The sequence below is a fragment of the Eptatretus burgeri genome, chromosome 15 (assembly GCF_056783735.1).
Source record: "Eptatretus burgeri isolate ZD-2024b chromosome 15, Ebu_testis_v1, whole genome shotgun sequence".
Taxonomy (NCBI): Eukaryota; Metazoa; Chordata; class Myxini; order Myxiniformes; family Myxinidae; genus Eptatretus; species Eptatretus burgeri.
The window spans coordinates 21816397-21827801 of record NC_140975.1 but is presented as its reverse complement, the minus strand read 5'-3'; the positions used below and the strand labels follow the sequence as shown (position 1 = coordinate 21827801).

General features: G+C 44.3%; 1 protein-coding gene across 7 annotated transcripts in view; it reads right to left on the bottom strand.

Annotated features, from left to right (window-relative positions):
• Positions 1-4960: 4960 nt before the first annotated feature.
• LOC147011708 (BTB/POZ domain-containing protein 7-like) overlaps positions 4961-11405 on the bottom strand; it is a 192284-nt gene continuing 185839 nt past the window's right edge. For all 7 annotated transcript variants that reach the window (XM_085857689.1, XM_085857687.1, XM_085857691.1 and 4 more), the window contains one exon: positions 4961-8744. In XM_085857689.1, the coding sequence (XP_085713815.1) occupies positions 7923-8744 (822 nt within the window). In that variant the 3' untranslated portion in view covers positions 4961-7922. The remainder of the gene's footprint in view (positions 8745-11405) is intronic.

Genomic DNA, 11405 nt, shown 5'->3' with positions numbered 1-11405 from the left:
TGTCCGTGCGTGTGCTTGTTTTTGTCCTGTATGCACTCCTAAATCGCTGAATGGAACGAGTTGAAATTTGTTGGTTGTACTTGTGATGTGCCTGGTAAGGATTTAGGAGTTAAAAAAAGAAAGTCTTGGGGGTTCTGGAAGGGGAGCAAATTCTCCATGTAAATGTGCATCATGTACAGGTAGCGTCGCTTCCGGTGGGAGAGTGCATTGCAAGTCCCAATTCATTCTAAAATACACCGCCTCTGTGTTGTGGTGCAATGAAAGCTGTCATCATCATGGATGATGTGGGATGAAATGCGGTGAAACTAGGTGGTTGTACTTGGGAATATTCCAGTAAACTGGGATGGCCAGCCCGACTTGCGTTTTTACGCGGACGTGAAAGTGGGGAGTTATTATAACAAAACCAAAGACATCACACTAGTGGGTGAATTATCGTACGTGCTAATGCATTCCTGCACCACCGGACAAAATAACTTAAGAACTGGATGTTATAGCGACAATATAAACAAACAAAAAAATTAAAATATTCCCCATGTTCCCCACCCCATCCCTCTCCCTTCCACTGATCTCCTAATGTCTCTGGTTCCCCACTGTTTTGTCCTTCCCTCTCCCGGCCCCCCTAGTCTTCTGCCCCCCTTGTTGTGCGTTAACCCTTATACGAGCCTCCACAATGTAAACCAAAAAAAACCCCCAAAATTCCTGGATGTTGCTCAAGTCGTTCTAAAATTCGCCAATTCTCTGCGAGAGTACAATGAAAATAATAATCATGGCAAAGCTTGTGGCTGAAAGTTATATGTGGTGGTTGAACACAAAATTAAGTTGCCCCTCTCCATTGCTGCTCTCTTCGGGAGATCTCGAAATACAAAGAATCTCACAGTTAACTAGAAGGGCACTCGGTAGAGCACATACCTCCGTCATGCAATGCCTGATCCACGAGCACATGTCGGGCCCAATACATTTTTGTAATATCATGATATACAGTACTATATCATTGGTGAAGAATCACTTTAAAAAATAAATAATTCTCGTATCCAGAACCGGATTCGGATCTTCACCAAAATCGAATCAATTCGTCCTTGCAACACACCCAACCTGGCCACCAACTTTCATCCAAATCGGTGCACAACTTTTTGAGATATCCTGCACACAGACAAACAGACAGGGGTGAAAACATAACCTCCTTCCATCTTCGGCAGTGGAGGAAATAAAAGAGACACAGGTGATGCCATCTTGTGACGTCTCTTTTGTCTCTTTAGTCAGCAAGGCAAATAAGGAGAGATCTCCCTCGCTGCTCCATCACCACGGGGTTAATTCCTCTTCTATCCCCTTAATGTCAAGCTCCAAGTGAAGAAGTAGCACGTACCTTTGGTACGACTCACTCAGGGTCAGTCCAACATCAATGCTCAAGTCCACTCATCCGTTCCTCTTTTTTTTCTGCCTGTGGAACCAACTTCCACTCTTTTCAATCTCATTATTCCATCCAGGTCTTCAAGACAGCTGTTCACCACCATCTCAGATAATCCCCAATCCAAAACCATATTTTCTATCTTTGTTAACCCCCCCCCCCCCCCACACACACACACAATCCCTCTTCCTTCCAATTTTTCAGTTTCCCCTTCTGAGAATTTCCTTCTGTATCCACATTGTCCACCCTATGCATCCTCTCCCGCCCCCTCATTCCTCCTCACACTCATCGTTTGTCCAAGTCTTCCTCTGGCTTGGTCTTCAAGCTATACTGTTGGTGCTTTCCCCCTCTCTCTCTCCTGTTGTATCCTATTGCATCCTGATCCATTCAGTGTACTGGTACGAGCTTTTCCACGAGCCTCGACTAGGTATCCAAATTTTTTTTTTTTAATCTCTTCCGATGAAACTAATGAATGAAAATACATGATAAAGTCAGGTCCTGTGGATCGAAGAGTGAAGGACCAAGTTGGCCGACCATAATGTGGAACGCCAGGAGAAACAGAAGACCTGGGAAAAAGTGACCGATGAGAACCACTCGTTTTTGAGGTTGAAAGTCTGACAACCAGCAGAAGGAGAGGGGAATCGATGCTCGTGGAGGAACACGTCACGTGAATGTGTTTACTTACACACACTTCGCTTCCATAAAGGGGATAGGTCCTCAGGAGGCACGCAGGTTATCCCATGGGGTGAGGTTAGTGTAATTGCTGGCCATTCTAAGGGACAAGCCAAGTAAAGACCACCACTTTGTACAGTATCGAGGTAATCACGAACCGGTAAAATTTACAAAATCGCAGGCCACGGTTCCACAAACATGACGTGACACAAATTAAAAAAAAAACTAGTCTTTTGCATTTAAAACTAGAACGGGCACTCGGTAGAGCGCATACCTTTGCCGCCGCAACTTTATTCCGGGCACATTTGAAAAACGTCATTTTAAAACGTCCATGACGTCACAACCGTCAGTCCGATTGACGTCAAATTTGGTGTGTAACCTCCTTGAAGGCAGTCCAACAAAATGGAATGATAAACACTGAAAAATTAAAAAGTTGAAAAATGACGTCATCTTTTGACGTCATTTTGACGCACTTCCGGGGACTACCATTCTGAAAGCTCGTAGTTCACTGAACGTTTTAACGTTGGTTTCATGTCAATAGCTCTATTAGATCTGAAGCTATGCCTACAAGTATATTTTGACCTTGAGTGTGACCTTGACCTTGACCTTGACTACAGAGTTAATTGGCAAAACCTGTACATCAATAAACAGATATTTTGGTACTGATCCTAATGCCTGGATTTGGGAGACTTTGCTTTATAAATTATATGGATATTTGAATGTAAAATATCAGGACATTTTAGCCACAATTGAAAAACGTCATGTTCAAACGTCAATGACGTCATAACGGTCAGTCCGATCTAAGTCAAATTTGGTGTGTGACGTCCTTAAGGTAACTCCTACAAAACGGTATGATCAAAACTGATGAGATCGAAAATTGAAAATTTACGTCATCTTGTGACGTCATTTAGACGCACTTCCGATGACGTTACGTCAAATCCGACACTACATATCCGAAAGGTATCTCGTCATGGAACAATATGGCGGTGGTTGCATGTCGATAGCTGTATTATGAAGGAAGTTATGCTCAAAAGAGTTTTTGACTTTTACATGACCTTGACCTTTGACCCGATCGCTCCCAAAATCTAAGCAAATCTTCCTTGGATACTCACGAATCATCCCACTAAATTTCATGCAATTCGATTTAATACTTTCTGAGTTATGCGAATAACAAACAAACACACATATTCACAAATAAATAAATACACAGCGACCAAAACATAACCTTTCGCAGAATGCGAAGGTAATAATGCAACAGACACTTTCGACATCTCCAGCTCAACAACAGTGTAAAAGTGATTAATTGACAGGAGGATGGAAAGTTGCAAAGAAAGATGAATTATGACCTCCCGAGCCCTGTTTTCTTTTCAAAATCTATACATTTGATTCAAATGCATAGATTTTGAAAATAAATTGATTTGACATAATAAAGCAAATATTACAATAGGATGAGAACCTGAATGATGTGTCAAATGAGTTCCTCTTGCATTATTGGTTTCCATGAATCAAGTCGGTGTTTTCCTGTAATCAGGCGTGAGCAGAGATCCTCGACCCAGGAGCCAGGAAGGGTGGGGATGACGGTAAATTGAGAGATATAAAAAATTTTAATTGAGAAACTGATGAGAAGGCTGAAGGAAAGCAGGGAAGTGTCGGAAAAGATAGGAGTCAGAGGTGGAGAAGGAAAGTGCAGAGAGAGCGAACAGTGGCAAGGGGTCAAGATACTCTCATTTTGAGTACATAATGGGTACTGAAAATAGATCCTTCTTCTTTCGGATGCAGCACATGACTGTGGGTAACATCACTTGCTGGGGGCGGCAACTGTGCCGCTGATACAGTGCCCCTTGTAGGTTAGAGCAAGAATTTGTAATTTGTTCATGGTGCCAGCGATAGCTCGCCTGTTCTTCGCGAAGGACACAGTGGGTTCTTTAACGTCCACCAACGATTGTCGGCAGACGGGTCGCCAAAGTTAACTTCCATCCATGGGACGGCACACACATTGATGAATCATCCTGCCTGTGAAACACCAGGATGAAAGTTTGTAGCTGGGTCGGGATTCATACCCAGGCTATACGGCTGAGAGGCGAGTATGCGTACCTTCAAGATATCCTGCCAGCCCATAGCTGGTCCCTGTCTGCAAATTGGATAGGAAAAAATGTGAGACCATGACATTTGAAGGAGGGACGTCATCAAGAAATGAGCCAATTAGACACACTACCAAGTCTCCGATAAAGGACGAACAGCCCAATAGGACGAGATTGGGACCACACTCTGTGCATAGCGTTGGTGCTGCTTAAGCAGTCTCCTTGGCTATTGGGCACAATCCTGCACGGGTCACCACTCTGACACAGGATACCAGCATGCTGGCACTCTTTTTGCCGACCACGGAAGGATGACAGGCCGAGTGAACCCACCTGGTATTAATTCAACAGCTGAGCGGGATTTGAACTCAGGACCTTAGGATCCAAAGCCCGCCACCCTCACCATGAAGCCAACACCAGGCATAACAGCCCTATAGCAGCGACAAAAGTAATAATGAAATTCCGCCTCATTGATGGAATGTCCATTCAGTATCAAATATTAATCCAAATACCACGGAATGTTTGCAAACTTGTGATGCTTCAATGGCTGAAATCCTGTAAAGATGAACCTGCATGACATTTGGAAAGTTAACACAACCTGCCATTAACCCTTCCACCAAAGAAAATGGTTGCTAAATCGAGGAAGCGTGATGAAGCATTGAACGGTCCAACATGCGTCGCCCCATGCATGGCGTTTGAGCTGCAAAAGAGCTGGTTGACCCGGTTATAGACCTGCCCAAAGGGGGCTGTCTGTGCGTCAGTATAGTTATCAAGTTTATGAGACTCAAAGTGATCAGTAAGGCAATTTGAAAACATTGTTCACGGTTTAATGTTGACATCAATTATATACAAAGCATGGCACACTCACAAAGCACCAAAAGGTAATACAAAACAGGTCTACACGTTGCTTGCATAGTGTCCTCTGAGAAAGTCAGCTCAAGTCCAGAGGAAAGCCCCGAAGGCACAAATTCGTTCTTCTTATTCCTTACTAAATGGCAGCAATAAAAGAAGGCGTGCAGAAAACGAGGTCAAAAAAGAAAAGCCGAGGACAGGTTTTTTTTTAAGGGTGGAGAAGTAAGAAGAGCTTTGAAGTGGAGATAGGGAGTGAGGTTGAGGTTGAAGGTGTATAGTATGGAGGGAGATGAAGCGTTGAACGAGCAGAGAGATGATGAGCTGAGGAACGCATTTGTTTGGGATGCAAGCACGAAAGAGGAAGAAAAAAGATCGAATGTGGTGGAGAGGTTTAAGAGGTGTTGCGAAAAAAAATTAAATCACGTTCGCAATTGAGTGAAAATAAAGACAGGGTCGAGAGTTCAGTTTGTTGGTGTAGTTGGAAAAGTAAAAGATGGACCGAAGCCAACGTGCAATTTGATGACGGGATAAAGCGAAATAAACTTTCTATGGGTCTATCACCTTCACATCGCAGACAGGTTGATGGTCTCTAGCTGTCTTATATTGCCTCCTTACTGGTCTTGCACCCTCTGCCCCTTCCATACTCTGTCTCCCCATCCCCAAGATTTCTGCTTGATATAAACGATTGATATAAAGAAGGGATTGATATAAACCAAAACATTTGATAAAGAAGATGTGAGTATCGCAGACAGGTCGGAGGTCTCCTTCTTCTACTCCCTCCTTCGTTCTCTTGTGCCTTCTGCTCTTTTTGTGCTCTGCCCCCCCTCTCCCCGCCAGGTTTCTACTGGGTGCACGTGGTCCACCAGCAACCCCCTTCCAGTGAAACTACATAAATACAGAATCATTGATCACTGCTCACCTCCACTCATTTCTTCCTGGCTGTGGAACCAACTTCCACATTCTCTTTAATCACACTATCGTTAAGCCTCCAGGTCTTCAAGACAGCTGTTCACCACCATTTCAGATCATCCCCCATACAAAACCATGATCTTTGCGAGACCCGTTAACCTGTCTCCGACAAACTCACCTCCCTCCAAGTTTCCTGTTTGTCCTTCCTGAGAGTTTGCTTCTGCATCCATCCTGTCCACCCCGTGCTTCCTCCCCAAAACCACTTCCTCTCCCTCATTCCTCCCCACATACCTAATTTCTCCAAGTCTTTTTGTCTTCCACTTTGTCCCTCAACCCCCCTGTCGATGTGTAACCCCCCCCCACCTCGTTACATTGTTCCTCTTGTTCTGTCACGGCCTTCTCCATTCTACGTTCCAGCTCCTCCACGAGCCTCGACTTTGTATACAAAAAAACAGGAAACAGTATGAAAAATAAAATTATCACAATAACTTAAGAGTCAGCATTGCCCCCTGACAACCCCCCTCCACCAATCAGAATGCACCAAGCTGCACTCTCTTGTGCCAACCATGTGCCACCAAAACGTGTCAAACCCAGTAATGTTACTGCAAACAAGGAATCCATAACAGCAATTTTCCCCTCAAACATCGAGGTCACATCGATATCTCACGGAATGCTGCATCTCGAAGAAACGAAAGAAGACTCGGAAAATTAGACATCAACCCGTGAAGGTAAACTCATTCAATGGCAATTTAAAATAAAAGCATGCAACACCACCATGCCTGTGCCGCTCAGCGACAGTCGTTTCACATTGGAAGTTTACCCCGACAGGTATAAATGGAAAAAGTAGAAACCAAAACTGACGATATCAAAGAAACACACGGACCTGCATGTGCCCTGTTCAGAAAAGGCACACGCATGCGTGCAGGAGGTATACAAAGATAAAGACTGGGGAAGGATGGAGGGTGGGGAGAGAATGGGGAGGCGAGGGGGTGGGGGTGGAGATAAACGAATAGCGAAAGGGGACAGACACAAGAACGAGCTAAGACAGACAGAAATCGAAAGGAGGAAGGCATGAGGAAAGACGAAGGAAATGGACGGAAAACGCGAGGAAACAAGGTTGTTGAAAGACATGACAGAAGAAAAGAAAAGAAAAAAAAACAAAGGAAAACAGATACGAATCGCAGAGGGTTAAAGGGAGAATCGAACGAATGGAATGGAATGAAAAGACGGGTAAAATGAGCAAAACGACACTTTGGTAAACAAGAAAATCTTGGCAACCTCAATGCTCGCAGAACAATCATCTTCGAACAGACGAGAAGACCTTGATGTGTCTGGGCTCCATCAGGGCAGGCAATGACCCAAATCGCACCTTCCGCAAGTCAACTTAACCGTACAAAGGAAATCAGCAGGCATTCTCACGCGGAAATACTCTTTAGTCCTGCTCGAAAGAAGAAATGAAAAACTTCTGGCTCCTTCATACTTGTAAATAAACACATTGCCTGTCATAGAAATGGCTATCAACATAAGGCGAAATAACACGTCGAGGGCGTCTGGCTGGAACTTTGCTTTCCTGGAGGTTCACCCTAATTGTAAGATAATGTCAGTGACCATGCTACCGTTCCTCCTGTGTGCTCACATGTGACACTCGACGGGCTCGGCAAACGATCCAAGTATTCGCGGGTTATTGTAAGCAACTCGGCATCGTGCTCCACGAACACTTGGAACTTCATGAATAAATTCCTTGAGCTGCGCAGGCCTCATTGTCCACCCTTTTCTCACCTGACATCCCACCCGACCCTCTCCAGCACCCCTCAAAAATACATAACAGGAAGAATACGACAAGAAAATTACTTGTGTGGGATAGGCATGCAACATCACTGAAGACTCACCTCCCCCTTTTTTTTTTCTTTGCTCATTTTCTTTTATATTGGGAAAATATACCTTAACTGTCCTTTACATCTTCAGCCGAGGCAGCTGGACATTTGAGAGGTGTCAAACTGCCAGTTTCAGAGTGCTGACTTTCGGATTGGCGTTTCATGGCCGTCGCTCGGCCCGCCATACCAAGTTTCTTGTGCTCCTGGGCGTGTCCGGCGTTGAAGATCTGTCCGTAGCTCAAACCTCCCTTGTAGTTCAGCAACCTCCAATTTAAAAGCCCTCCTGACACGGCCTGATGTAACTTGAGGTTCGTATACTACCCTCTCACCATCACCTGGGGATCTGGTGTCAATGTCAGGCTGATGGACCGATGGAATTTGGCGATTATCTGTTGGGCCATCAGTGCTGTCAGGTGCTCTTGGCTTCAATTCCGGTCTGTCTGGTTGTCGTGCATCGAGAGAGAACAGTGGCAGCACTGCTGCTGCACATCCACTTGATGATTCCACACGGCTCCAGGCAAGAGAGGAACCAGCAACAAGTGCGGCAGAGCGAATGATGTGGTCCTGCTGAGCAAATTCGACCCGGGTTGTTCGGCTGTGGCCAACAGCCGTGGTGTGGCAGTGGATATCTGGCGGTGCCGGGTCATTATATTCCGATCCTTTAGGTGTGCCAACTGCGAGGTAAGCTGCAGGGCCTGCAATGGTAGCACCCACTTTGGTAAAATCGTACAAGTCTGGGCAGCTCGGACCACCACCCTGCGCAGATGTCGCACCACTTCCCGAGTTCCTAGTGCCGCCATCACTCATTCGCGACTGGTGGGCCTTTGTGTTAGTACCCCGACCTAAACACTCAACCGTGGGCAACTCCAAATCGGCCAAAGAGAGCCTGCCTAGAGATGATGCTGCTCTTGCGATGTCTGGGATGGACAGGTCAACAAGACCAGGTTCAGCTGCCTGCACACAGATTGAGAATTAATGTCAGAAATGATGGTCAAGGATTGTGATTATGACCCAAAATGGTAATCAACACGTCAGTGTCCAACAAAAGTATTCACCCCCGCCCCCCCCCTCCAAAGTTTTCACATTTTGATGCCATCTGAGCTTATTTCATGATGCTTTCAAATCAAACTTTAAAAAGTCTTTACAAACGACTCCAAAGTGACAAAGCCAAAAAAAAAATGCAGATAAAATGTGAATAAGTTTGATTAACAGAGAAAAATAAGATGTTTCTCAGTTGTAGAAGTATTCAACCCCCTGATCTAATTAACCCAAAATCACTTCAGGAACAAATGAATTGTTTGAAAGGTGAAAAAAAAAACAAGTGTAATAGATTTCACCTGTATGTAATCAGTGGTTTAACTTAAAAATTAAGCACCCCCACTTATATAAGGAGTTTTAAGGTGAAACTCACTTGGTCAACCAACAAGGCAAACATGAAGACCAAGGATCTTTCCAATGAAGACAGACATAAAGTGATGGAGAAACACCGTTCAGGAGAGGGTTATAAGAAGATTTCAAAGTCACCCATTATCCCTTTGAGGACGGAGAAATCCATCAGTAAGAAGTGGAAGACACATCATACCACCCAGACTCTACCCAGATCAGGTCGCCAATCCAAACTCAGCAGTTGAGCAGCAGGAAACTGGTTCAGGATGTCACTGTAAATCCAACAATGACTTTACTTTGAAAGATCTGCAAGAGTCTATGGAGTCAGTGTTCATCAATCAACAACATCCTGTTCCCTTCACAAAGCCAGCCTCCATTAGTGTAGTAGATAGTAGAAAAATCGTGCAAATTATGATACAAGCATCAAATTTGGCATTTCTGTTCTGCAGGGCTTTCTGATCAAATCTGCCCAATTGGTCATTTGAAAATCCAAATTTTGAAAAATTTGAAAAAAAAAAAACTTCAAAAAAAATTTGAAGTCACAGCTGGCTGAAATTCTTGAAGCGCAAGTGAACATCCCAGACAGAGAACCAAGGGGAGATGCAGTCATCATTGATGGCTCAGCACTTATCAATGTCCTACCTCCACGCACTTCAAAGATATTTGATGACGATGCTAAAGAAGACATCATCCCAAAGGTGGAATCTGATGGTGCCAGGTACGAGAGGGTGGACGTCGTGTTTGATGTGTACAATAAGTTAAGTCTGAAGTCCGAGGCAAGGTCGAAAAGGGGGTAAGGAATCAGAAGAAGAGTGACAGGAACCAGTAAGACCCCAAGTAACTGGAGAAGCTTTCTTCGAGATGACAGCAACAAGACTGAGCTGTTTCACTTCCTTGTGGGAAAGATGTGTGAAGCACAGACGACAAGCACAGTCATTGTCACAAAAGGAGAAGATGCCATTAGCAACACAAGGAAGTCACTGGATGCTGTCTCCATGTTGTCATGAAGAAGCTCACACTCGAATATTTGTACATGCCAGGGATGCAACGACGGATGGTAGCAAGTCCATTATCATTAAGGCTAATGACACGGACGTACTAGTCATAGCAATATCTGTACTGCCATCCTTACAGGAACTAGGTCTTGAGAACATGGGGATTGCCTTTGGCCAAGGAGCCAAGGCGCGATGGATTCCAGTCCATGAGGTAGTTTCTGCAATAGGGCCTGAGAAAGCTAGAGGGATCCCATACTTCCATACGTTCACTGGATGTGACGTCGTGTCTGCCTTCCACGGTAAAGGGAAGAAAACTGCGTGGCAGACTTGGAACGTCTTTGATGATGTTTCTGAAACATTCACCAATCTCAGCCAGCATCCAACATTGATTCGTGATCGAACTTTTTGGATTTTTTTTTATTTTTTTTTTATTTTTCAAAATTTGCATTTTCAAATGGCCAATCAGGCAGATTTGATTAGAATCCCCTGGAGAACAAATGTACCAAATTTGATGCTTGTATCATTATTTGCACGATTCCTCTCAAAAATTGCTGTTATCTGCCCCACTACATGGACAGGTGCCAATAAAGAAGGCATTACTGAAAAGACGCATTTAAAAGCTCATATGGGGAAAAAAAAACACTTTAATGATACTGCAGGAATGTGGAGAAAAGTTTTGTGGTCAGATGAGACTAAAATTGAACTTTGTGGTCTAAATTTAAAACGTTAAGTCTGACACAAGCTGAACACTGCACATCACCCAGTCAACACCATCCCTACTGTCGAGCATGGTGGTGACAGCATCATGGTATGGGGTTGCTTTTCATCAGCAGGGACTGGCGAGCTTGTCAGGAGAGAAGAGACAATGGATGGTGCAGAGTACAGGAGAATCCTTGATGAAAATCTGCTCGAGTCAGCCATGAATCTGAAACTGGGTAGGAGATTCACAATGCACCGGGACAATGATCTGAAGCACAAAGCTAAAGCCACATTGGAGTGGCTGAATAAGAGGAAAATAAATGTTCTTGAGTGACCCAGTCAAAGTCCTGACTTCAACCCAATTTAACATTTTTGGCGAGACTTGAAGATTCCAGTTCATCGACGATTCCCATCAAACTTGGCAGAATAAGAGCAATTTTCACGTGAAGAATGGGTAAAGATTTCACCATCTCACCGTGGAAAGCTGGTATTGACCGACCCCAAAACACTCATAGCACTCATTGATGCAAAAGGT